General features: G+C 53.5%; 2 protein-coding genes across 5 annotated transcripts in view; one reads left to right on the forward strand and one right to left on the reverse strand.

Annotated features, from left to right (window-relative positions):
• Positions 1 to 646: 646 nt before the first annotated feature.
• Positions 647 to 22,557, forward strand: LOC138447591 (signal transducer and activator of transcription 5A). The gene is made up of 20 exons (XM_069603769.1): positions 647 to 1,238; positions 1,590 to 1,719; positions 2,086 to 2,223; positions 2,551 to 2,707; positions 3,796 to 3,885; positions 6,898 to 7,072; positions 12,595 to 12,725; positions 12,956 to 13,107; positions 13,576 to 13,731; positions 14,133 to 14,312; positions 15,770 to 15,857; positions 15,965 to 16,087; positions 16,637 to 16,729; positions 17,168 to 17,374; positions 18,086 to 18,180; positions 18,265 to 18,395; positions 18,822 to 18,977; positions 19,746 to 19,797; positions 20,082 to 20,189; positions 21,215 to 22,557. Exons 3-20 carry the CDS (start codon positions 2,096 to 2,098, stop codon positions 21,375 to 21,377), a joined length of 2,385 nt encoding a protein of 794 aa, XP_069459870.1. The 5' UTR covers positions 647 to 1,238; positions 1,590 to 1,719; positions 2,086 to 2,095; the 3' UTR covers positions 21,378 to 22,557.
• A 1,356-nt stretch (positions 22,558 to 23,913) lies between these two features.
• STAT3 (signal transducer and activator of transcription 3) overlaps positions 23,914 to 26,602 on the reverse strand; it is a 75,077-nt gene continuing 72,388 nt past the window's right edge. For all 4 annotated transcript variants that reach the window (XM_069603788.1, XM_069603786.1, XM_069603787.1 and 1 more), the window contains exon 24: positions 23,914 to 25,903. Coding sequence is in view for 2 of the 4 variants with exons in the window: in XM_069603786.1 (XP_069459887.1) it covers positions 25,848 to 25,903 (56 nt within the window). In the remaining 2 variants the exon portion in view is untranslated. The remainder of the gene's footprint in view (positions 25,904 to 26,602) is intronic.

The raw sequence follows: 26,602 nt of genomic DNA on the forward strand, positions 1-26,602 counted from the left end.
AGGAATTGGGGAGGGAGGGAGAGGAGAATGATTGCCCCCAGGATAGCAGGTCTTGGCCCAGCCAGCTGTGAGTGGGCAGCAGAAGGGCCCCTCCCTTAGTGCTGCCAATACCAGCTGCCAGGCAGAGGGGAGGCCCCAGAGGAGACGGAAGCTGGGGAAAGGGAATGGAAGATTTCCAGGGTAGCCTTGCCCAACTCCCCCGGGGGGCTCTTGTGGAGGGGGCTGTGACCCAGGCCAGGCTAGGAGAAGGTGCTGCCTGTTCCGGCAAGGCCTGTAGGCAGTGGTGACCTTGTGAGCATTCGCGTCACCTCTCTCTGGACTTTCTGAAGATAGGACCAGCCTCAGATGTGACCAGGCTGGGGGTGAACGGAGAGGTAGGATCCTCTATGGACCATGATTTGTGGACTTGGCCCTGTGCCCACTGTGGGACCCTAGGCAAGGCCCCCTCACCCCTCTGGACTCCATTTCTCATCTGCAAAATTTCCAGGGCTTGAAACATTTTACTGCCAGGGTTCTTTCCTGTTTCTGCTGCACAGGGGAGTGCACAGAAAAGTCGTGGAAGGAGGGGCAGGGCAGGGGGGCCTCTAAGTGAGCTGGCAATCTCTGGAATCCCCAGCCCTTCCCCTCAATACGGCTTTGCCTCTGAGATCACAAAAGCTGTGTCCCCAACCCACACGCGCACGCACACACACACACATACACACATTAGACTTCTTAAATCTAGAGGCTCAGAAGATGACAAACGCCCGCATCTCCAGCTGCTCCAACTCTTTCCTCCTCCCTTTTGACAGATGAGAAAACTGAGGCCCCGCGCTGGGGTTTCCAGAGCCCGGGATTTCCCAGCCCTCCCACTCCCAGCCTCCAGCCACTCCCGCCCCTCTTGCCCAGCACGGTCTGCGGCAGCTCCGCGGGGTCGCCGGCGAGGGCCGGCTGGGACTCCCGGGGGACCCCGCCGTCGGAGCAGCCCCCGGCGCTCGGCGCCGCCCCGCCTCGCCGCCGTGCACTCGCCGGGGAGCCAGCCACCGAGGGCGGAGGCGGGGAGAGAGCGACCGAGCCTGGGAGGGGTGCTGGCAAGAGCTCGCGCGCTGTGTATGGTCTGTCAGAGGCAGCTGACCTTTGAGGAGGAAATCGCTGCTCTCGGCTCCTTCCTGTAGTAACAGCCGCCGCCGCCGCCGCCGCCAGGAGCCCCGGCCGGGAGCGAGCGCCGGCCCCGTCGCCGGACCGCCCGGCACGACCAGGTGGGTGGCCCCGGCAGCGCGTCCCCGGCGACGCCGCCCGGAGGGGGCACCCCGCTGCCGCTGCTGCTGCTGCTGCTGCTGCTGCTGCTGCTGCTGCCCGGGTCCTCGCCCCGCAGGCCCCGGAGCCCGACAGCCCGAGGGGCGCCGGGGACGGTCCCCGGGACCCAGAGGGAGTTTCGGCGACGCGTGGACGAGGGACGCGGGACGCGGATGGAGGGAGGAGGCCGAGGGTGGGCGCCGTCCTCACCCTCGGTGGGCAGGGGGCGCTGTCGGACTGGACAGTGGGAGACGTCGGGGCACAGCGAGGTGCGGGGGGCGCAGCCCGAGAGAGGGAGTGTCTTGTCTCCCCAGCCCTCCCTCCTGAACACCCCAGCCACGTGCCAGCGGTTGCCGAGCCGTCCAGGGGAAACCTTCGGTGCCCTAGCTTTGGGCTGGAATATCCCCGCGTTCCCAGAAACGGAGACTCGGAGTTCGAAGCAGGGTAGGGGGTGTTTGCAGTCCTCCCCAGAGGGCCCGAGGGCCTCCGCCATCAAGCTTCTCTTTCAGTTTCTAGCTGTTCCCCCCACCCCCACCCCGGGAAGCCCCGGTGGGGCGAGGGGAGAGGAAGAGGGGGAGGGCACCTGACTTTCGGGAGCCCCTCCCCAAGCCTCAGCGGGTTCCTCGCTGGAGGGAAGGACGGCCTTCCCCTCCTCACCGTCTTTCTTCCCGCACAGGAAAGCGTGTCTGTAGGAGGGGAGGGGCCTGGCCTGACCGCGGTCCAGGGATGGGTGGGCATGGCAGGGCTGGGGGCAGGCCCAGTCCACGCCTGTGCCGAGAAGGCACCTCCTCAGCTCTCTGCTCGCCCTAGGTGAACGGACATGGCGGGCTGGATCCAGGCCCAGCAGCTGCAGGGAGATGCCCTGCGCCAGATGCAGGTGCTATACGGGCAGCACTTCCCCATCGAGGTCCGGCATTACTTGGCGCAGTGGATTGAGAGCCAGCCGTGGTAGGTGCCGCTGCCCGGCGCCTTGCTCTGCGGGTCCCTAACCATCCAGGCCCCTTGGCCTTTACGTCTCCTCTTGGTGGTTTGGGGAGATTCTGATCCTGGCTGTCCCTCCCTGTGTGGAAGGGGTGGTGTCCCAGGGAAAGGGGAACAGGGAAATGGGAGTCTGGGGGGGGGGGAAAGGGGATGTTTCTAGACTCTGATGCCTGTGGAGCTGCAGGGAGCAAGTCTTGTGGGCAGGAGCCTGGGATTTTCCCGTCCTTCCTGGTACCTGACCTCCTCATACGAGGAGGCACCATAGCAGATTTCTCTTTCCTGACTTGCGCTAAGGGATGCCATCGACCTGGACAATCCCCAGGACCGGGCCCAGGCCACCCAGCTCCTGGAGGGCCTGGTGCAGGAGTTGCAAAAGAAGGCAGAGCACCAAGTCGGGGAAGACGGGTTCCTACTGAAGATCAAGCTGGGGCACTACGCCACGCAGCTCCAGGTGGGCGTGAGCTGCAAGCCATCTGCAGGGAAACAGTGTCCGCCTTCTCTTTCCAGCACCAGAACCCCTGGGTTTTTTCCTGGTTTGGCCACTGACTCACTGTATGACCCTGAGCTTATCTGTGCTTCAATTTCCCCCACCCCCTCTTTCTAAATCAGACCTGTCAGATTCCCTTAGCCCTATGACAAAGTAAGAGATGGGGCATGTTTGTCCCCAAGAGAAGGGGGATGGGTGAAAGCACTCTCTGGGTAGATCAGGCAGAAGGGATGGAAGTAGCCTGAGTCAAAATTCTGTTGTGAGAGAAAGGAACACCGACAGATTCTAGAAAGGAGGGGGTAGGGCAACCAGACATCCCTCTTAGGGCAAGTGCGTGCGAGAGGAGCAGCGTTGTCCTGGAGCCTTGAATTAAGGGTTTAATGTAAGGTGAGGGTGTGGAAGGAAGGAGTATAGGGGAAAGAGGAAATTTTTGTGGAAATAGGAAAGGGATGTGGATGGTAATCATAGATGAGCGTTTATTGGAACTCACTTGAATTTTTAGAGAGCCTTCTTGAATACAAGCAGTAGGGTGCCAAGGAAATAAAAAGTCCATCCCAAAGAGGGCAGGAAACAGGAGAAACCTGGGGTGTGGGGGGTGTGGGAAGGGAAGTAAAATAGGAACCCAGGGCCAGGAGTATAATGGAAAGTACCTTGACCTTGGCATTAGATGCCCCGAGTCTTGAGTCATCTGCTCACTCACTTGTTTGCCCTTGGACAAGTACTCAATCTCTCTGAATATCAGTATTCTCATCTGTGAAATGAGGATAATGGTTTATGCTTATGTCATAGGGTTTCTATGATGCACAAGTCAAAGGTGATGGCAGATTGGAAATACTTTGTAACCTGTGGCTTTCTAACGCACTGAGAACCAAATGTGAAGATCTGGGAGGGAAAATCAAGTCAAAGAGAGATAGAGGTTCTGGTGGCAGTTCCTGAGGCTTCCGAGTGGAAGCTGAGACATAGGCTGGAGGAGAGGAAGGAGTGGGTGGCACTGCAGTGGGCATGGTGGGAGCAGAGGGTGGCCATTGGCAGCCGCTGTTGGATTCTTTCAGAACACGTACGACCGCTGCCCCATGGAGCTGGTGCGCTGCATTCGCCACATTCTGTACAATGAGCAGAGGCTGGTCCGAGAAGCCACCAATGTGAGTGCCCTGTGGGTTTGGGGAAAGATTTTGAGAAGTCCTCCCACCTGCTCTCCTCTCCAGACACAGCTCTGTTTTATAAATACTGGCAAGAGAGAGCACCAAAGAAATAACCTACACGGGCAAGTGTGAGAGGCCGTATTACATGCAGGTGTAGATTGACACCCCCTCCCACACACAAAGCTCCCGCTCCCTCGCTCTACTATTTACTAGCTGTGTGACTTGAGCAAGTTACCTCACCTCTCTGAGCCTCTGGTTTTTTCCTATTATAAATGAGGGTAGTCATAGTATCTACCCTATAGGGCTATTTTGAGGATTAAATGAGATACCATGTGGGCAAAGGATGTGTGCTGTGTGTTTAATCGCTCAGTCGTGTCTGACTCTTGCAGCCCTGTGGACTGTAGCCTGCCAAGCTCCTCTGTCTATGGAATTTTCCAGGCAAGAATACTGGAGCGGGTTGCCATTTTCTACTCCAGGGGATCTTCCCGACTCAGAGATCAAACCCACATCTCTTGTGTCCCCTGCTTTGGCAGGTGGATTCTTTACCACTGCGCCACCTGGGAAGCCCAGAGCAAAGAACAGACATATACAAATGAAGAGGAGGAAGCCCTAAACACACATACACATCTGGAAACTCAATCTATGTCAGAGGTGGCATTACAAATCACTAGGGGAAAGATTTGCCATTGAATAAATGAGGCCAGGGGCAAAAGAAGAAATAGCCTCTGGTGGGGTCTATGAGGAAAAATGGAGGTCTGTGTCCAAAGAATTAACCTGGGCAAGCTCAGAGAAGCAAGGCCTAGGGAGGCAGAGCAGGGACCTGTTCCCTAGGTTCTGAAATCATAAAGGTCTCGGACATATGCTTGGACAGTGATGCAAATGGTACATTATCCGCAGTAAAGCAAAATGAATTTCATTAAATGATATCCCTTAGGTAATGGCCACAGAGTAGTGGCCTGAAGTGAAGTCATAGTTATTATTTACTTGCGGTGGACACTGATATCAAGAATTTGAGAGGTCATTCAGTAAACATTTATTGAGGTCCTGCTGTGCGTCTGACACTGGACTAGGGTGGGAGAAACAGATAAAGTCCTGGCCTCCACCTAAAAGGAATTCAGCCTGTGATAGACTCTTTAGGACTCTGCTGCTAAGTCAGCCTGTATGGAAAAAGGACCCAACTTAGATTGGGGCAGGCTGGCCAGTAGTGGGAAGGGTGTCCAGAGGAAAGAGATGCCTGACTATAATGAGGAAAGAGGGAGGAAGAATGTGGAATGAGTTTTCTAGTGAAAAGTAGCAGCAGTAGGATTTCCCTGGGCGTCCAGTGGTTAAGGCTTTACCCTCCACTGCAGGAGGCATGGGTTTGATCCCTGGTTGGGGAATTAAGATACCACATACCACAAGGTGCAGCCAAAAATAGAAATAAAGAAAATGCAAAATAAATAAATAGCAACAGTATATATGAGGGCAGGAAGGCACAAGCCATCTTATGACATTTGAAGAATTTTAAGTGTTTAGTGCTACTGGGGAGAAGGGAGCCAACTGGGCAGAAGCCAGGTCACAAAGGGTCAACTGGTACAATTCTTGACTTGGTGCAATTACAGAGCTATCTGTAAACATAGGAATGAGTCCAGTTCCAGTTAAGAAATACCTGCCTACAAGGCAGGTGCTGTTATGGTTGGGGGAAGAATAGTCCTCCAGTCATCAAGCTGTTCTTGGACACCTCTGATGTTCTGGGCCTTGAGGATTTTGTTGTGCACCAAGCGGGCAAAGTCTTGGTCCTTAGGGAGCTCACTTTCTAGTGCAGAGAGGCAGACAAGAAAGAACATGCAGGAACATGACACGTTCAGTAGGGCAGTCCTATTTTAATGTAACTCTTCAGAAGAGGTCACTCTGAAAAGGTGCCAATGGAAGTGCCAACCTCAGGAAGATTTAGTGCCAGAATGTTCCAGGGTAATGGAACAAAACATGCAAAGGGCCTGAGGCAGGAACTCCCTGGTATCCAAGGAACAGAAAGTGGCCAGTGTGGTTGGGCAACAATGGAGCTGGGGGTGGGGTAGGCAGAGGCTCCTGGCTAGGGCCGTGGAGGCTGTGAAGGGAGTTTGGGTTTTATTCTGAGAGCAGTTTACTGGAGAGGCCCTAAAGATTTGGTTGAGGACTGCCCTGGGAGTCCAGTGCTTAAGAATCTACCTGCCCATGGTGGGGACATGGGTTCGATTCCTGGTACAGGAAGATTCCACATGCCATGGCGCACCTAAGCCCATGGGACACAACTACTGAGCTCTAGAGCTTGTGCTCTGCAACAAGAGAAGCCACTGCAATGAGAAGCCCTTGCACCACAATAGAGAGTAGCCCATGAGCAGTAACAGACCCAGCACAGCCAAAAATAAATAAGTGAGTAAAATTTAAAAAAAAGAACACTTGGTTGAAGGAATAGATCCAACCAGGTTAGCTGAATGGCTGGATCCACAAAGCCTTTGTTGATGCCTCCTTGTACCTTCACTTGAGGGTCTTCAGGACTCCACCCATGAGCGGGTCACACTCTTCCCTCAGTCCTGAGGTCTTAGTGAGGACACAGATGATGTGTGTTCACGTGGCTTTGTTCCCCATCATGTCCCCAGCATCTAACATCATGGCATGGGATCAGTGAATGACTCTGAAATGAGGGGCCATCATCCTTAGTAGGAAAACTCAGGTAACTCCTGGGATGGGTTGGGTTCTAGTCTCTCCAGAGAGAACTCAAATGGACCTTGTGTGGGGTACTCAGATGGAGGTCAGAACTGCAACAGAAGTTTCTACCAGAGTCTGCCAGGTCACCTGTTTCACCTCCTTTACCCCCTCCACCCCTATTTTGGCAAATGACTCTTCTTCTGACTCAAAGTACCCTTCCTTCTTATTCTAGATTTGGTGTCTGGGGTCTGTAGTATTGGTGGTGTTCCCCAAGGCCTGAGGTTTTTCTCCCATCCTCACTACCCTGCTCACTGCTGCCTGCCCCCTCCCCTGATATGTCTCCAGGGTAATTCTTCTGCTGGGATCCTGGTTGATGCCATGTCCCAGAAACACCTTCAGATCAACCAGACATTTGAGGAGCTGCGACTGGTCACACAGGACACAGAGAATGAGCTGAAGAAGCTGCAGCAGACTCAAGAGTATTTCATCATCCAGTATCAGGAGAGCCTGAGGATCCAGGGTGAGCCTGGTGTGGGAGGGCAGTGCATGTCTGGAGGACCAGAGTGAGACCACTTTGTGAACTCCTGCAGGGTTGGGGCTAGGTCCATGTCTGTCTCCCCAGAGCCTTACCCAAAGCTTGGTCCAAGTAACAGCTCCAGTGATGGAGCCCCTGCTGTGGGCCAGGCTCCAGGCTAAACCCTTATTCAATACAACCTTTACTCAGTACGACTGTGTTATTCAATACAACTTTTACCATAGCCCTAAGAATTAAGTGGGGTTTCCCTGGTGGCTCAGATGGTAAAGAATCTGCCTGCAATGCAGGAGACCCAGGTTCGGTTCCTGGGTCGGGAAAATTCCCTGGAGAAGGGAATGGCTTCCCACTCCAGTATTCTTTATTCCTGTTTTGCAAATAATAAAACTGATGTTCAAAGAGAACACGCAGTTTGGTCTGGGCTTCTTGTAAGTTGCAGAACTGGATATTCACTAGAGATATTCATAAAATCCCTATATTTTATTAACCAGTATTCTGTATCTCGGTGAACGAATAAATGAATGTGGACAGAGTGTTCCCCAATCAGAGGGAAAACCTAGGTTGGGAGTCCCCTGGTTGAACCAGGCTGGGGAGAGGTGGAACTCCGGAATGCCCCTTCTTGAGCTTCACTAATAGGAGGTAAAGATGGGAGGAGGACGCGACAGTGGAAAACTCTGCTGTCTCTGAGGTCTATAATTTTCCAGTAGCTGCCATGATTAGGGTGTGGGGGAAAAAAATTAACCCAGAAGGAATTAACCCCACTAAGTGTCCTTACGGTACCCTTTGAGGAGCCTTGAAACATGACTCATCTTCCTCCACTTCAAATTGACCCCAGAGCTGTATCACCCCCATCTAAGTGAGAACAGGAAGCCACCTTCTCCTTGTTCTTATTTTTCTGACTTCTTAAGGTAGAACCTTAGGTCATTGATTTTAGACCCTTCTTTTTCCTAATGTATATATTCAGAGCTATTGATTTCCCTCTCATTAATGCTTTAGCTGCATCTCATCTTGGCTATGCTGTATACCATTATCATTCAATTTGAAATATTTTCTAATTTCTCTTCTATTTATTTCACCCATACACTACTCAGACGTATATTGTTTAATTTCCAAATATTTGAGTTTTTTCTAGGTGTCATGTCATTATTGATTTCATTTCATGGCTGAGTTCTATTGTTGTCAGAGAGCTTATGCGTATGATCTCCTCTCTTAAGTTTATAAAGACTTGCTCTGTGCCCCAGCATGTGCTCTATCTTGATGAATGTATTTTGTGGTCTTGAAAAGAATGTATGTTCTGAAGTTGTTTCATTTAAAGGTAGCAATAATAAATTCAATAATGTTAACGTATTTAACATAGTATATAATGTTAACATAATGAAGTAAAAAAACAAACAAACCGAGAAACCGATAACATCTATGTTTTCCAAACATACTTTAGTGAGTAGAGTGGCATTGTTTTTTACATTTTTACAAATCTCTTTAATGTTAGGCTTAGTCGGAGATAGCTGGATCTGGCTTTCAAGCTGTTGTAATATCACATATCTTATAGCCTCTAGAAAACTCTGCTGTATACTTATAAGTGAATAAAAGAAAAAAAGGCAAATAAAGTCTTATGATTTTATGAAAATAGTTCTGGCCTTGTGGACCTCCTATAAGGGTTCTAGGAAACCCTCGGGGGTCCCTGGTTCATACTTTGAGAACCACTGATATATATCTTTATTGATTTATTTTTGCCTAATTGCTCCTATAGATAGAGAGGTATCAAGATCTACTGTGTTGTGTAATTCTCCGATTACTTATGTAAATATTCCTTAAGTAAATATTTTATGTTTTTTGAAGCTTTATTATTTGAAGCATATATATTTATGCCATGCTTAGTCGCTCGGTGGATTCCCTGTGTGGGGAAGATATCCTGGAGAAGGAAATGGCAACCCACTCCAGTATTCTTGCCTGGAGAATCCCACGGATGGAGCAGCCTGGTAGGCTACAGTCCATGGGATGGCAAAGAGTTGGACATGACTGAGCAAATTCGCTCACTTTCACTTTTAGCCTCCCAGTCATATCCAATTCTTTGTGACCTCATGGACTGTAGCCCACCAGGCTCCTCTGTCCATGGGGATTTTCCAGGCAAGAATACTGGAGTAGATTGCTATGCCCTCCTCCAGGGGATCTTCCCAGATCCTGGACCAGATCAGATCAAACCCAGGTCTCCCAGATTGCAGGCAGATTCTTTACTGTCTGAGCCACCAGGGAAGCATATATATTTATAGTTATTTATGCTATGCTGTGCTAAGTCGCTTCAGTCGTGTCCGACTCTGTGCGACCCCAGAGACGGCAGCCCACTAGGCTCCTCTGTCCCTGGGATTCTCCAGACGAGAATACTGGAGTGGGTTGCCACTTCCTTCTCCAGTGCATGAAAGTGAAAAGTGAAAGTGAAGTCGCTCAGTCATGCCCGACTCTTAGCAACCCCATGGACTGCAGCCTACCAGGCTCCTCCGTCCATGGGATTTTCCAGGCAAGAGTACTGGAGTGGGGTGCCATTGCCTTCTCCGCTAGTTATTTATAATTACTTATAATTAGCATGTCTTCTGGTTGATTGACCCCTTAATAATTATGGAATACCTTTCCTGATCTCTAGTAACACTCTTTGTCTGGGATCTATCAGATATTACTATAACACCTCCAGCCTTTTTATTCTATATTAACACAATGTATTTTTATTCATGCTTTTTATTTTTTATTTTTAAATTAATTAATTTATTTTAATTGGAGGCTAATTACTTTACAATATTGTAGTGGTTTTTGCCATACATTGACATGAATCAGCCATGGGTGTACACGTGTTCCCCGTCCTGAACCCCCCTCCCACCTCTTTCCCCATCCCACCTCCTTCCCCATCCCATCCCTCAGGGTCATCCCAGTGCACCAGCCCTGAGCACCGTCTCATGCATTGAACCTGGACTGGTGATCTGTTTCACATATGATAATATAGATGTTTCAATGCTATTCTCTCAAATCATCCCACCCTTGCCTTCTCCCACAGAGTCCAAAAGACTGTTCTATACATCTGTGTCTCTTTTGCTGTCTCACGTATAAGGTCATCGTTACCATCTTTCTAAATTCGTTAGTATACTATATTGGTGGTTTTCTTTCTGACTTACTTCACTCTGCATAATAGGCTCCAGTTTCATCCACCTTATTAGAACTGATTCAAATGCATTCTTTTTAATAGCTGAGTAATATTCCATTGTGTATATGTACCACAACTTTCTTATCCATTTGTTTGCCGATGGACATCTAGGTTGCTTCCATGTCCTGGATATTGTAAACAGTGCTACGACGAACACTGGGGTACACATGTCTCTTTCAATTCTGGTTTCCTCGGTGTGTATGCCCAGCAGTGGGATTGCTGGGTCATATGGCAGTTCTATTTCCAGTTTTTCATTCATGCTTTAAAAAATTCGAAATGTAGACAGCACATAGCTGAGTCTTTTTGTATTTATTCTGAAGATCTCTGCTTTTAACTGAGGTGTTCAGTTATTAATATTTAATGTAATGTTAAATACCCATCTATTGAGGTCCACATTTTAATATTTATTTTGTTTTGTCCCTTTTTGGGTTTTGTTCCTCTGTTGTTCCTTTTAATTGTTTAAACTTTTAAAGATGCTGTTTTAATTTAACCATTAAGCTTTCCTCCTACCCTACCCTATGGGTGTTTTCTGTATCTTGAGATTAGCCCATTGCCTGAGTCGTAGCAGGCATTGAATAAAAGTTGGGGGGATGATTCGAGAAGGTCTTCATTACATCTGAATCCATCCCAGATTGACGTGAAAGAAAGGATAGCCCTTTTCCAAGATTAGGGAACAGGAGATTTCAGGCTCTTATTTCTACCCGAGGCCATTGACTGGCTGACAGAATGGATGATCCTATTCTTGGGTTTTCTGTTTCCTACTTGGGAGGTTGGGTTTGTCCCCATCCTGCAATGTCAGTTCAGTCTCGTTTATCAAGTGCACACATCAGAAACACAGATGACTGATCTGTTTGTGTGAGGGCAGTCTCAGCTCCCTCCAGTGGAGCAGACAATTGCCTCACGTCTCCTGGCGTCCTTCCCAGAAGCTTCTGCAATTTGCCAGGAGAGACTTAAGTGGGTCACTTGCATAAGGAAGCCAGGTCCCAGTGTTGGGATTATCACTGTCTCCCTGTGGGTGGCAGGATTCCGAGTGGCTGTCCAGATTGTTCTGCTCTGTTCCTTGCCTGCTCAGTCCCCTGCAGTCAGAATGGAGCCATATTTCTAAGTTCTCTTGAATGGAGTTGCTTTAGTCTGTCCCAGCCTTGTGTGTCCATAGGACAGGGTCTCGGCCTTGTGACATGGCCCGCAGAGGCCTGCCAGGAGTTTGACCAAGACTTGTGACTGATGCTCATGTCTTCTAGACTCAGCCCCAGTGAGGCCCCTGAGATGTTCAGAAAGGCCATTGGCGAGGGTCGGATGCCAGCACTGGGAACAGTGGTTACCTGTGGAGGGAGGGATGGGGTTACCAGCAGGGGAGGGGTACAGGTGCTTCACCATGGAAGTGCTTGATTTCTTAAGCGGCTTCTTGATACACAGGTGTTCCTTGTATCATCCTCTCTACTTCCTGTGTCTTAAGTATTTCATCACAGGTTGTTTGCAGAAGGAGTCAGTGAGGCCTGGTTACATAGTCTGCCATTGATGAGCTGCCTGAGAGCCGGTGTGGAGAGAAACTGCCTCACTCTCCTGAGAGACTCTCACTGCTTTCGTGTTCCCAGTGGCCCCAACTCTCTGTGTCTCTCTTCTGGTTGGTCAGCTGAGCTCACAGTGACCAACCTGGATAAGCATGTTAGGGACCTTCACCCCCTGAAGAAACCCCCCTTCCCTGAGGAGAGGCTGCTGAGCCTGGGAGACAGAACAGAGCCCTGTCAGAGCCTGACGAGGCTGTGCCCATGAGGTTGGGGCTGGGAGCTGCTCCGTCTGCCTTTCATCCCCTCATGTGACCCATTAACCATGACTGACTTCCCTCTGGGGCCAATTGTGCCGGGCAGCTTCCTGCGCATTTCTGTCTCATCATTTAACCTCCCAGCAGCCGCTGAGGCAGATGTCTCATGATGCTCCCCTTTCACAGATGGGAAAACTGAGGCATAGGAGAGGGGGGTGACTTGCCCAAGTTCACCCACCTGGTGAAGGGTGGGGTTCACTTCAGACCAGACATGGTGGCTCCAAGCCAGACTGCGCGTGGGGTGAGGAGGGCTAAGTAGGGGCTTGGCCAGGGCAGGCTCCTCCTCAGCTGTCCCCAGGCTCCCATCTCCCCACTCCCCGAGGGGAGCTCAGAGTCGGGGCACGGGGACCAGAGCCTTCTCATCTCTGGGCCCCGTTGCTGTGGAACCTGACCGGCTGCTGGTCAGACACGTCCCCTCGAGGGTCTTGCCTCCAGAACAGATGGGCTCCCGGCTGGACCGGGGAGGTCATGGTCATGGTGTCCTGTCCCCTCCTCCAGCTCAGTTTGCCCAGCTGGCCCAGCTGAACCCCCAGGAGCGACTGAGCCGGGAGACGGCCCTCCAGCAGAAGCAGGTGTCCCTGGAGGCCTGGCTGCAGCGCGAGGCCCAGACGCTGCAGCAGTACCGCGTGGTGAGTGGGCTCAGCGTCCCTCCCCTCCCCGGGGGCGGTGACGCCCCGAGCTGTCCTGGGGACCCTGAGGGAGGCAGAGAGCCAGGAGAAGAACAGGACCCAGTGGGGCAGGAGGCCCGGGCCTTCTTCCTCATGGGACCTGAGGGGCAGAGTCAGTCTAGGAGGAGGAGGCCCTGCAGGGCTGTTCTGAGAGCCCAGAAGGGCCTGCTGAGCCACCGCCTGACCCTCAGGAGCTGGCCGAGAAGCACCAGAAGACCCTGCAGCTGCTGCGGAAGCAGCAGACCATCATCCTGGATGACGAGCTGATCCAGTGGAAGCGGCGGCAGCAGCTGGCGGGGAACGGAGGCCCCCCCGAGGGCAGCCTGGATGTGCTACAGTCCTGGTACCAGGGGTGGGGGGCAGGGAGGGGCAGGCAGCAGGGGCTCAGGGTGGTCTGCCAGCTGCTGTTTGTGCCCACGTCTGCATGAGCAGCTGGCTCCCTCTGTCTGGGCACGGGTCTTATCCCACCAGTGGTCTGGTTTGATGCTGACGTTGGTGTCCTTTCCTGTGCCTACTCCCCTTGGAGGGGCATCCCTGGCTTGGATGCTGGGATGGGGCCAGGTGGCAAAGTGACACTCAGGCTGGTTGGACCCCAGTCAGCGTCGCTCCTCCTGGGTGTTTCTCTGGGTTTCTGGAAGGCAGGGCATCTCTGCTGTGCCCAGGGAACAGGCGAGGTGGCTCGGGTGCCAGGCTTTCCTGAGGATGGAGCTGGGTGTGGGCCTGGTCTCCGCCTGGGCGCCTGCCAGCTTCTGGCCTGGAGGACGGGGGTGAAGCCAGTGTCCTTCCCTTGGGCCCCGGGGCTCGCGTTCAGGTGTGAGAAGTTGGCGGAGATCATCTGGCAGAACCGGCAGCAGATCCGCAGAGCCGAGCACCTCTGCCAGCAGCTGCCCATCCCCGGCCCCGTGGAGGAGATGCTGGCTGAGGTTAACGCCACCATCACGGACATCATCTCAGCCCTGGTGACCAGGTGACTCCTGGCCACGCCCCTTCCCATCTGGTTGCTCTGGGTGGCGGTGGGGCAGCAGGGTTTTTGCAGATGGGGAGCTCTGGCTTAAATCCTTCAGTTTCTGCCTCACACCCTCATCCCATCCCTCTCCATCCCTTGTTGCTGTGGCTTCTTGCTGTTGACCTCGCCCAGTATTTCTTGTGGACACTATACAGGTGTTTGTCTCCTGCAACTCATTTCAGCTGCTGAGTTCCTTTCACTGCCTCCCTTCCTGCCAGCTCCCCTGACTCACTGTGGCCCCCAGGGAGGGTGGACTGTGCCCCAAGCCCTCCCTTCACCTGCTCAGCCTGGTGCAAGGCAGCCTCCCCAAGTGGAAGGTGGGGCCAGAGTCCTGTCCCCTGAAGTCTCTCCTGTCCCCGCAGTACATTCATCATCGAGAAGCAGCCCCCTCAGGTCCTGAAGACCCAGACCAAGTTCGCGGCCACCGTGCGCCTGCTGGTGGGCGGGAAGCTGAACGTGCACATGAACCCGCCCCAGGTGAAGGCCACCATCATCAGCGAGCAGCAGGCCAAGTCCCTGCTCAAGAACGAGAACACCCGCAAGTACGTTGCCCGCTCCTTCATCTGCTCTGTAGCTGGCGCCCCAGGTGACAAGGACACACAGGGCCTCCCACTCTTTGTCTTGCGTTGCGAGGTGGTCCCATGTCTCTCCAGCTCACTCTGTCTGTCTGGGGGTCCTCCTCGCCCACAGAGTAAATCAACAAGGATTTCACTATTAGGGTGTCCCAGGACCTGTGCTGAGTGCTGGCACACTGCTGTGATCCACACTGACAGGCTCCATCACGGCCCAACCTTTAGGCTAGCAGACAGCAGACATGAGAATTGATTACTTGCTGGCACATGACAAGAGAGATGACTGGGGCACCATGAAAGTGGGTCATGGAGGGGGCGGGACAGAATGACAGCTAGTTTCAAGGCTGCAGGATGACTAGGAGGAGATGATGAACGGGTGTGGAAAGGGCAGACGTTCGGGCGGAGAGAACATGGGCCCGTCTCAAGGAGGAGCAGACAATGGGCGTGGTGGATGGAGAACCCAGGGGTGAGGTCCTGGGATTAGGCCAGGCCACCCGTGAAGGGCGTGGGAATGAATGAAGGAGGGCGGGAATGAGTGAGGGGAGAGACTGGGTCCTGAGTACTGAGGCCCACTGTGTGCTCTGGGGCTGGGATGACGAAGATGACGAAGAGTTCTCACTCTCTTAGAGCCTGCCTTTGGGCTGGGAACAAGACAGTCATATACTCTTAAAAATCAGGCAGCGTCAAAAGTCAATAGAGTCTAGACAGAAAATTAAAACCAAGCAATATCAAAGCGCCTGGATAGATGTCGCAACAGCACATGGATGGCCAAGGAGGGCCTTTCTGAGGATCTATTTGAGTGGAGACCTGAATGAGAAAGTCAAGAATGCAACAGGGGGACTTGCCTGGTGGTCCACTGGTTAAGACTCCACCTTCCAATGCAGGGGGTATGGGTTAGATCCCCGGTTGGGGAACTAAGGTCCTGTATGCCTCGGGGTACAGCCAGAACTTTTTAAAAAATTTAAAAAATAACAAAGTGTAAAATGCATTACTTAAAAAAAAAAGTAACAGGAAGGTAAGTACAGGAGTCCCCAGGCAGCACTGAGCTTGCATGTTCAGCAAACATACAAGATACTATGGGCTTGCTTGTTCTGAATGAGGGGAGAGGAGCCCACTGAGGCCAGGGCAGGGGTTGATGGCAGGGATCTTGTTAGGGTGAGGTCATGATTTTTATGTCAAGTGGGCAAAAAGCTGCCAAAGGCCCCCATGTCAATCTTGACGCCCAAGGAATTTTAACGTTGGCCCCACCCTTGGGGCTTTGCTCGGATGCTCTCAGGTTGATGAGAAAAGTCAGCCCAGAGGAACGCTCCTAGGGGAGGGGGCAGGGGCTGCTGTGGGGCCTTCAGGAGAAGCTGGGGCCCAGGGTGCATACAGGACAGTGCTCCGGGCCAGGGCCCAGTGGAGATGGGCTCCCCTCTGCTTGGCAGTGAGTGCAGCGGGGAGATCCTGAACAACTGCTGTGTGATGGAGTACCACCAGGCCACAGGCACCCTCAGCGCCCACTTCAGGAACATGGTGAGGATGGGGCCCGGCCCGAGGTGGGAGGTCTGCCCGGAGCTGAGTCCTGGGTCTTTGTAACCTGCTGCGTTCTCTTCGTCCCCTTCTAATCTCCCGCCCGGCAGTCCCTCAAGAGGATCAAGCGAGCTGACCGGCGAGGCGCAGAGTCTGTGACGGAAGAGAAGTTCACGGTCCTGTTTGAGTCTCAATTCAGTGTTGGCAGCAATGAGCTTGTGTTCCAGGTGAAGGTGAGGCCTGGCTCCCCTGTCCCCTGCAGGCCACCCAGCTGACTTGGGAAAGCCAGAGACTGGAATCCTTGCATACGCTCAGTCCAGTTACCCCATGATGCTCTCAGAAAACCTAATTTCACTCTGCTGGTGCTTATTTGCTAGATTGTAATCTGGCACCTGGGCTTCCTTGGTGGCTCAGATGGTAAAGAATCCGCCTGCAATGTGGGAGACCTGGGTTCGATCCCTAGGTTGGGAAGATCCCCTGTGGGTTAACCCACTCCAGTATTCTTACCTGGAGAATCACCATGGACAGAGGAGCCTGGTGGGCTAGAGTTCATGGGGTCCCAAAGAGTAGGACACATCAGAGTGACTGGGCACAGCACAGCAATCTGGCACCCACCCACAGGATTGAGGCAGTGGCCAAAAAGAAATGGGCTGTGTTTTTTGTTTATTTCTGCTTTGGTTTTGCTGGAAGGGGCTTGAGGAATGGAGGTCGGGTGCCTCCCCCAAGTGGAGGGCAAGACCAGGGTCATAGGCCCTCATCCGTCATTCCCTGGATTCCCGTAGACCCTGTCCCTTCCCGTGGTTGTCATCGTTCACGGCAGCCAGGACCACAATGCTACCGCCACTGTGCTGTGGGACAATGCCTTTGCTGAGCCGGTGAGTCCCTGCAGGACCTCCACTTCAGCCCCCAGCCCCTCAGAGGTTCCCAGAGTCAGCCCCAACCCCAGGGCTCCTGCTGAGTGGTCTTCTCCCACCCTTGGGCCAAACCAGTGGTCAGGGGGCAGCTGGTGCAAGCACCCTGCCCTCAGCACAAGCTCAGCTCTGTCTGGGCTCCGGGTCACGGGACTCGGGTCTCCTAGGTCTGTGAGCTTGGTGCTTGGAATCTGGTCCCTGATCTCTGCTCCCAGAGATCTGGGTCTCTACCCCTATATACCCGTCCCTCTGCCCCTGCCCCCTCTTTCTTTCCATTGTGCTTTTGTCTCCTTTCCTGGATCTTTCTCACTCCCCTCTGCCTCTTGATATCTGTGTGTGTATGTGCGTGTGTAAATATCTCCTACTCCCTCGATCTTTTCCCTTTTCTTCTCTCCCTCTCAGGGCAGGGTGCCGTTTGCGGTGCCTGACAAAGTCCTGTGGCCGCAGCTGTGCGAGGCGCTCAACATGAAATTCAAGGCCGAGGTGCAGAGCAACCGGGGCCTGACCAAGGAGAACCTGTTGTTTCTGGCGCAGAAGCTGTTCAACAACAGCAGCAGCCACCTCGAGGACTACAACGGCATGTCTGTGTCCTGGTCCCAGTTCAACCGGGTGAGGGACGCGTTGCCTGCTGCCTGCCTGGGACTACCTCCACCCCTCCCTAACCTCACAGACAGGCACCTGGTCCGTGGCCCCCCTCCACCCACAGACCCTTCTCCTACAACCAGGAGAGATGGGGGCTGGTACCCCAAGGAGTGCAGACAGCCATGAGACCCGAGGCAGGACTTTGGAAAGAACCCGGAGCTGGAAGTCAGGGTCCGCGGGCTCTGGTCCTCAACATGTTAACTCATTTGCCAGGCCCCTTCCCTTCGCTGCATTGCACTGTTCCCATCTGTAGAATGAAGGGGTTGGGCAGGAATGACATTGGAGGTCTCATCCAGCTTGGACAATTCCTTGCACCTTTGACCCCCTCCATGGGATTGTCCCAGATCCCTGTGTCTGAGAGGATGGGCTTCCCAGGTGGCACTGGTGGTAAAGAACCCGCCTGCCAATGTGGGAGACAAAAGAGTCGTGGGTTCGATCCCTGGGTCGGGAAGATGCCCTGGAGGAGGGCATGGCAACCCACTCCACTCTTCTTGCCTGGAAAATCCCACGGACAGGAGGCTGGTGGGCTACAGTCCATAGGGTCACAAACAGCTGGACACAATTGAGGCGACTTGGCACACAGGCACTGGGTGAGGACATGGGGGCACCAAGTGTTCCCTGGACCACCTGTGATGATGGGACACAAGCCCTAACCCGGGCTTTCCTGGGCACTCTCAGGAGAACTTGCCCGGCTGGAACTACACCTTCTGGCAGTGGTTCGACGGGGTCATGGAGGTGCTGAAGAAACATCACAAGCCCCACTGGAATGACGGGTGAGGCACGGCGAGTGGGAGGTCAGGGGCTCAGGGGACAGTGGTGGTGGCCCAGCAGTGACTCTGTGTGCTCCGTGCACCCAGGGCCATCCTAGGTTTTGTGAACAAGCAACAGGCCCATGACCTGCTCATCAACAAGCCCGACGGTACCTTCTTGTTGCGCTTTAGCGACTCAGAAATTGGGGGCATCACCATTGCCTGGAAGTTTGACTCTCGTGAGTTCCTTGCATTGCCCACACTCCCGCCCCAGTGGCTTTCTTTCTCATTTCCTCATTCCCATTCTCCATCAGGCCTGTATTCTCAGAAGGGGTCAGCTGGGAAAGATGGGAACTGAGTTTTGAGGGTGGGTGGAGTGTTGCTCAAAAACCCAGTCCCTTTCTATTGTTTTCCTCTTGGGAGAACCTAACATCACTACCCCCAACAGCCTCCAGAACTGCTGAGCGAGTCCTTCTTTGTCCTGACCCAGACTTGTTGGTATCTGCTCGCCCGTGGTCACTTCCTTGCCCTGTGCCGAGAAAAGGGGTGGGGTTGCAGTGCAGGCTTTTACCTGGATGTCTCTACAAGCCTGGCCCCCAGCCCTACAGCTCCAATCCTCCTCCTGAGGGCGGTGGGTTGTGAAAATAAGCTTGGCCTTTTCACAGCTGACCGTAACCTGTGGAATCTGAAGCCATTCACCACACGGGATTTCTCCATCCGATCCCTGGCCGACCGGTTGGGGGACCTGAACTATCTCATCTACGTGTTTCCCGACCGGCCCAAGGATGAGGTCTTCTCCAAGTACTACACTCCTGTGCTTGGTGCGTCTATCCAACACACCTCCCAACACACTCCCGGGGCTAAGCAGTGGGTACACCCCAGAAAGAGCCCAGGGGCCATTTCCCCTGTGAGTGTTGGTCCGAGGGATGGCACAAGGCACGCGGCGGGGATTTCAGGGCTCACCACTGAAGAGGCTTGTTGATGAGCAGGTCATGGGCCTGTTGCTTGGAAAGCAGAAACCCCGACCTAGCTTTCTTCCCTGCAAAGCAAAACCCTTAGTGGACTCCCTTCTGTGCCCTTGGAGGAGGAGGCGGCTGCAGTGTAGGGGGAGGAGCAGGATCACGCAGACCCACAGATAATGCAGGGCTCCCATTTTAATCAACTGCCCTCACCCCTCTCCACCCTCAAATCTGCCCTCACAGTTGAGGGTAGGGAGCAAAATGGACAGGTTTTTTTCTCTTCAACCTGGCCCCACTCCATTGGTTGGGTTTGTTCCTCGGTGTGGACTCTGTTTCCTTGGCAGGGGTGGGGACAGGGAGAGAGGAAGCCAAGGGCCAGCAGAGGAAGCGGCAGATGGAATGAGACTGAAATCAGGGGTCTGGGGGGTCACCTGGTGACTATCAGCAGGTGTTTAATGGGAGTCTGTGGGAAATCTTATCCCTGATGAGCCCCATGGCATTGTGGGGAGTGGGGAGGCGGGGCCGACTGCATAGGGGGGTGTCTACTCCCCTGGGAGCTCCCAGTGACTTTGGTTCTCATCACCATCCCCCCGGCCCCCCCCCCACCCCGCCCACCCCGACCCCCGGCAGCTAAAGCAGTGGACGGATACGTGAAGCCGCAGATCAAACAAGTGGTCCCTGAGTAAGTGTCCGGGTCCAGCTCTGGTCTCCTGCGGCCTCTTTTCTCCCCGAGCCTCCACCAGGCTTTCCTCACCCCCCACCGCCTCCCCTCCTGTTCCCTCCCCCATCCCACCTGGCCCAGCCCTGGGGAGGGGAACTGGGCGTGGTCACAAGGGGCGGGTACCCAGGGCCCCGCCCCTGCACTCGGAGCCCTAGGCTCAGTGGGCCCGTTGTCCTTCCACACCTGAGAAAGACACGAAGGTGCCCCCGAGCCCCTCCCCGCTGAGGCTCCGCTTCCTCCCACAGGTTTGTGAGCGCCTCTGCAGACTCTGCTGGAAGCAGCGCCACCTACATGGACCAGGCTCCCTCCCCAGCCGTGTGCCCCCAGCCTCACTATAACATGTACCCACAGAAGTAGGTTGTGTTCTCATGCAGCTCCGGGGGGAGGAATTGGGCACCCGGCCTCAGGCTGGGTGCCCAGAGGGCTAATGGGCAAGGACACCAGAGCTCCTCTCCGTCTGAGACCACCCAGGCCAGGTGGGCTTGGGCATATGCCCAGGTGCAGGGTGGATGAGATCAGCCAACCAGGAGCATAGAGCGTTGTGAAACTACATGTAGCAGGGCCCTTGCTCTGGCGCTGACTAGCTGTGTGACCTTGGGAAAATGATTGAGCCTCTCTGATGCTCAGTTTCCTTATCTGTAAAATGGAGGCAAGAATACCTGCCATATGGGCCTGGGGTCAGGCTCAAGCAAGAGACTGCAGGTAACGCATTTAGCACAGGTGAGGGTGTTGTCAGGGTTTGATACAGAGTATCTCTGGGTGGTTGGTGGTTCTTAGGAGTCGTGTGGGAACAAGACATATGGCTCCTCTCTGAAGTTTCCAGAGAAGGGGATTCATTCTCTTTTGAGCCAGAGGTAGCCTGCTGCCATGGGATGACCACAGGCTTGGGAGTCACAAAAACTGGAATTCCAGTCCTTATTCCACCTGCCTTCCAGGTGGCTCTGAACAAGCTTCCTAACATGGTCAAGGCTCAGTTTCTTCCTCTAGAAAGTGGAGTAAATACCCACCTTACCAGTGGCTGTGGGGATTGTCATAACGTGGTTGAAAGGCCCAGGTCTTCATAGGTGCTCAGTGTCTGGTGCCTGAGACCTCACGGGCAGAGCTCCTTCACCCAACCACCTTGTTTTACAGAGGAGGGCAGGGACAGGGGAAATGAATTCCCTGAGATCACTCGATGAGCTTGTGAGAGATGAGACTAGAACCGGGGTGTCTTCCAACAAACCAGTGACTGACTGATTCAGCTTGGCGGTGCGGGCGTCTAGCCAGAGCAGGTCCTGTTCCCATGAGACTGAATGGGGATCAGGCTGGGCGCTGTCCCCCAGGAGCCTGAGGCTCTGCAGCAGGCCAGCTCCCTCTGATACCCCTCTTCCCCTCCCAGCCCTGACCCGGTGCTCGACCAGGATGGAGAATTTGACCTGGACGAGACCATGGATGTGGCCCGGCACGTGGAAGAACTCCTCCGCCGCCCAATGGACAGTCTGGACCCCTCTCTACCCCCGCCCGCTGGTCTCTTTACTCCTGCCAGAGGCTCGCTCTCCTGAATGTTTGTTCGAACACTGCACTCCTCTGTGGGAACAATCCCCAGTGTGCAGGGTCCTATTCATTGTGATTTTGTGTTTGTATCTCTGTGCATACTGATGCCTTTGCAGGCAGCCCACGTACACGTGTAGACGTGCACGCGCATTTGTGTACGAGGTGTGCCCACTTCGCCTCCGCAGTCCTAGGTGTGCGGCCGCCTTGTTCTTCTGCAGATGAAGGTATTCCGAGAGCTCACTGGGCCTGTCTGTGTGGGAGAGACCAAGCCGCCTCTGTGGTCGCAGGTACGCCAGGCAGGCAGACCTATTCCTGCCAGAGCCTTAGTCTGCTCAGCAGCTGTTTGAATGGAATTATTCGCGAAGGGAAAGGAGACAGGTAATTTCTCTAAGCTCAAGTTTTATTCCTGAGTTAGCAGCTTCGCCTCTCAATTGTGTGTGTGGATCTGCTCTGGTACAGTGTTGGTCTTTTGATTCTTCCCCTCAGGAGGGAGATGATGAGTGATATTTTATACCTTATCTTATGAATAGGGACTCCAGAGTTTTTGTGAACTGAGAGCTTATCTAGGCTGTGGTTATGTCCCTAAACACCGCAGAAAGGGGTCTTTTGCCTCGGGCCTGCAGTTCCCTGGCCTCTTGGTCCCCAGCCAGGGGGCTCCGGCTTCATGTCTATAATGCTGCTGCCCACATTCGTGCTCTTCATTTCCCTGACCCCAATCCCATTTCCTCCATCTGGCCCCAGCCTTCTTTCCTTGCCTCTCTGTCTCCAACCTTGCTCGCTATGGAAGAAGTTGGGGGAGGGGGAGAGAGGTCCAGGGCTTGCAGGGTTGATCCCCTGTCCTGGAAAAAACCTGCAGCAAGGGGCAGCACCAGCGACTTGCTGTGCGCCTGTGGAGTCTGGAGGAGAGAGGGGTGAAAGCGGATGGCGGTCCACTCTGCTGGGAGGGGGAACTTGGAATAGGGCTTCTTCGCAGTTGGATAACTGACTGTGGTCTGAGAAGGCCCCTCCCTCTGAAGCTGCCGCCCACAGGCAGCCCCAGGGCAGCTGACAGCCAGAGTCCCGGAAGGGGTCCCAAGTTGAAACATCTCTCAAGGAAGGTGGAGACAAGAAGCAGGATTCTTTTGTACTTTGTACATAGGCTACACATTTGTGTAAACAGTTTTTGAATAAAATATTTTTTTTCGTAAATTTGCTGGTAAGGCTCCTGGGTCATGGGGACAGCTGGAGTCCTCTCGCTCCTTTCCTTCTGCATAGCTGGCGCTGTAACTTGTAGCCTAAAGCTACAGGCCTGCTCCCTTTTCTGTGGTTTTTAAGGGCGCCACACTCCACCCCCCTTCCCAGCCCCAATACTTGCAGTGTCTCTCAGGAGACTAAAGAACTTGAGGTGTTGGGGAAAGCCAGGACAGCAATTACTGGGAGCGGGAGCAGGGGAGAACTCTGGTCCCCGCCTGCTGCCCTTATCAGCCGCTGCTATAAGCAGTCTGGAGGGTGGCAGCTGAAGGCCGGGGCCCACCATTCTCAACCCGGCCGGCCGGCAACCCCGCTGGATGGACAATGGAGAGCGGGGAGCGCTGCAGGAGCCTCCCCGCAGTCCCTCCTCCCCGGGTCCCTTCCCAGAGACCAGCAGGTGGCACCATTCCCCTGCCACTGCTTTTTCAAGCGGTTGATTTGAGGCTGGGACGGTCTCCCCATTTGGTTCCATTGGCACTGAGAGTCCAGGGACTGTCGCCAGGGCCTGGCGGCGGGGGAGCAAGGGCCTACGACAAGGTTTCTACGGGACTTAAAGCAAGGGAAGAGGGGCTCGCAGCCCACCCGGAGAGGCGCAGGAACCTGGCGCGGGGCTGGCGGGGGTGGGCGGGAGGGGAGGCAGCGGACCGCATCTAATCTGCAGCCGCATCTCTACCGGGGGAGGCGGCGCGTATCTCCCGCACCCGCTCGTCTCCATGGTGCTCGGCGCCGGGGGCGGGGGAGCCAGGCCAGTGGCCGCCTCCGTCTGTGAGTTATCACCGCCCACGGCCCGGGGCCCATAGCCGAGGCCCGTTGAGTGCTGACGATCGTCCCCATGGAGCGAACTGAAGAGAAAGTGATAATGGAACCAACTGTGGAAGAAGAGGCCTAGGGGGTGGGAGTGTCTGCCCCCCAACCCCTTGAGGTGGCTTATCTGACCCCAGACAGGACACCACGGCTTGTGAAGGCCCCGGAAGGGAGGGAGGGCGTGCGCGGAGAGGAGGGAGGTAGGAAGGGGGAGACAGGAGGCCTCACTCTGCAGCCTTTGTGCACCAGGAGTAGGACCCCTGGCTCCCCCAGGTACCCCTGAGCTAGAGGCTGTAGCTAATGTAAGATGGGGTGTGGGGGAGATGCTCCGTGCTCCAGAGGTGGGCCCCATCAGCTCCAGCATGAGAAGTTAAGACCACCAGCTCAGGAATGGGGTAGCCACCATCTTGCAAGACCCATGCTCAGCCTATGAGGCCCCTCAGAACTGAAGCAGGGGAAGAGGGGCTCCCCTCCCCACCCAGCCCCCAGCCAGACACAGAACTGCCATGCTATGGGAGGGTTGCTATATAACTTTTATTTCTGAAAGTTAAAGTAGATACAGCAATATACAAAAAAAAAAAAAAAAAACAAACCCACAACATAATAATATAAATTTTTACACTATTAAGTAAGTATACATTGGAATTTGAATGCAGTGGCTAGGAGAGCATCTCACAAACCACCCTGTGGGTAGGTTAGGCATCCTTGGGAATCCCTTGGCTGGACAGGGGGCTGGCAGAGAGAATGCAGGCAGGTCTTGGAGGATGGGGTTCTTTAAGGGAGGGTCTCAGCTCCTCTCAGGGCTTTTGCTAATATCAAGGTTAAAACCAGATACTCACATGACCTAAGAGCCACGGATTTTACGATTTCTGCTCCAGCAAAGCCAGGGTTCTTGCCCCAGGTCCCTCATGTTAAGTTTATTTCCATCTAGAGAGTTGGAGGAGAATCTCTCTGCATTACCTGTCAACCCCTGTTTGTCTTGGAGAGAAGGTCTTATCCCCTTCAAAAATTGGCGAATTTGGGTGTAACGCACAGCATCCCTAGAAACTCTGGTCAACTGAGACAAGGTGGCTGTAGCCGACCCAATCTAGCCGTGCTTCTTGGTCTGAGAGACCCTGTATCAGAGACCATCCCACATGCTACCTGTGTTCTGAGATGCACAGTACATGCAGTTGCTCTGCCTAATTGCGGGGCCCCTACGGGGAGGAGACAGTCACCAGTGCTGGGGGAGGTGGGAGTGTACATTCCCTCACACAACTGACGGACCCCGAGCTTATCACTAAGCCTTTGCCCCTGGCTTGACAGACTGAAGAAGCGACTACAGGTGCAGCAGGAAATCTCCAAGAAACTGGGATAAGAACCATATTCCCTGAGCTCAACTAGACCCTTGCCTGGGGGTCTGTAGTCTGACTCACGTTCAACCTGTAAGTGTCTCCCTCTTATCCGAAAAGGTCCCAAGACCAGGTGCGTAAAGCAAACAGGATAAGGGATCTTTAGACACTGGAAGGAGCCACCCAGTAGAGGGGCTCAGGTCAATGGGAAAAGGAAGAATTGTCCCGTTCCTTCTAAGACAGCCCCCAAACCTGGCAACAGGAGAAGCCCAGGGAGAAAGAGAGATCAGGTTGTACGTGCCCCTCTGCCCAGCCTTACCTACAAACAGGCCAACATGCTAAAGGGGAAAATAAAAACTTTATTTAAAAAAAAAAGTCTAAAATATTTAGGGTCTCCTTCAACCTTCCTATTTCAAACCAAAGGCATCTTCAGAAGATATCTTTTAAGGGTTGGATCTAAAATTCATGTCAGGGATTATATAAATTATCGGCCTGAAGAAAGCTGAATATCTGAAGCACCAAGGAGGAAATTAACTTTCTTAAATACAGAGGAAGCTATGCCAAAACAGTCAGTGTCTTTTGCCCTTAAAAAAAAATTACTTAAGATTAAAAAGAAACCTAGGGGCTTTGAAAGTCCTAGCATCTATCTGGACGTTAGCAAGGTTGAAAGTGTGGTGCCGGGAGGATGCAGCGACAGGCAGCCCGTGGCATCAGCTTATAGAATAGGCAGAAGGATGCAGCTGGCACCAGGAGGCACTTGACTCACAACGACAACAAGCTGCTGAGAGGGGGCCGGGGGCGGGGGAGGAGGACAAAAAAAGATGTTTCCTCTTTCTCCCTCTCACCGCCCCTTCCACATCCCCTGATCACAGCCAAGGAGTGCGTATTCTTATTTGCATGTAGATAAAAGGATATCACCCACATTCACTCATTTCTCTATTTTTAAAAAGTGCCCAGATTGCTGACAGATAGCTAAAGTGAGAGATGAAAAAAAAAAAAAATCTGGAACCGCAAAGCTGGGAGCTGAGTTGATCTGGGCTTGGGCTGTGTAAGGGCTGGTGGGACATGGGTTGGCGCATCCGTCATCTCTCTGCAGCCTCCGTCCTCGGCTCCTCACATGGGGGAGGTAGCGCACTCCGAGGTCAGCTCCATGTCGAACGTGAGGGACTCTGGCAGAGGGGGACATACACGGGGAGAGCCGGTTCAATCGCCTGGGCCCCACAGCAGGCAGGGCACACAGCCCTAGCTTTCTGGGGCATGGGGCTCAGACCACCACTGCCGTCCAGTCTCCTGCCCCTGCCCCTCAGTCATCAAGAAGGGGTAGAGAATCCACATTCTCTCTCCTTCCTACGGGGTCTTGCCTTCTGAAAGGGCACCCACCCCTCTCGGCTGTCGCAGAGCTCCAGACTCAGTTCCCTGTGCCCATACAGCAGTTGCCCCCTTGCTATCTACTTTACACGTGGTAAAGGATGTATGGCAATGCCACTCTCTCAGTTCATCCCACTCTCCCCTTCCCCCGCTGTGTCCAAAGTCTGTTCTGTATGTCTGCCCTGCAAATAGGTTCATCAGTACTGTTTTTCTAGATTCCATGTATATGAAATTATATTCATGTTAATATACAAAACTTGTTTTTCTCTGACTTTCTTCATTCTGTATAACAGGCTCTAGATTTATCGACCTCACTAGAATTGACTCAGATGCATTCTTTTTTCTGGGTGAGTCCAGTGCATTCACATATATATGTATGTACTTGTGTACAAACCACAGCTTCTTTATCCGTCCAAATGCTTATGGACATCTAGGGTTGCTTCCATGTCCTGGCTATTGTAAATAGTGCTGCTACAAACACTGGGGTACAAGTGTCTTTT

The sequence above is a fragment of the Ovis canadensis genome, chromosome 11, assembly GCF_042477335.2.
Source record: "Ovis canadensis isolate MfBH-ARS-UI-01 breed Bighorn chromosome 11, ARS-UI_OviCan_v2, whole genome shotgun sequence".
Taxonomy (NCBI): domain Eukaryota; kingdom Metazoa; phylum Chordata; class Mammalia; order Artiodactyla; family Bovidae; genus Ovis; species Ovis canadensis.

Excerpts from the sequence above, each read along its gene's own strand:
- LOC138447591 (XM_069603769.1), top strand. The coding sequence starts at position 2,096 with ATGGCGGGCTGGATCCAGGCCCAGCAGCTGCAGGGAGATGCCCTGCGC. Across the intron at positions 3,886-6,897 it reads TGGTCCGAGAAGCCACCAAT|GGTAATTCTTCTGCTGGGAT; the intron begins GTGAGTGCCCTG and ends ATATGTCTCCAG. Across the intron at positions 20,190-21,214 it reads TATAACATGTACCCACAGAA|CCCTGACCCGGTGCTCGACC; the intron begins GTAGGTTGTGTT and ends TTCCCCTCCCAG.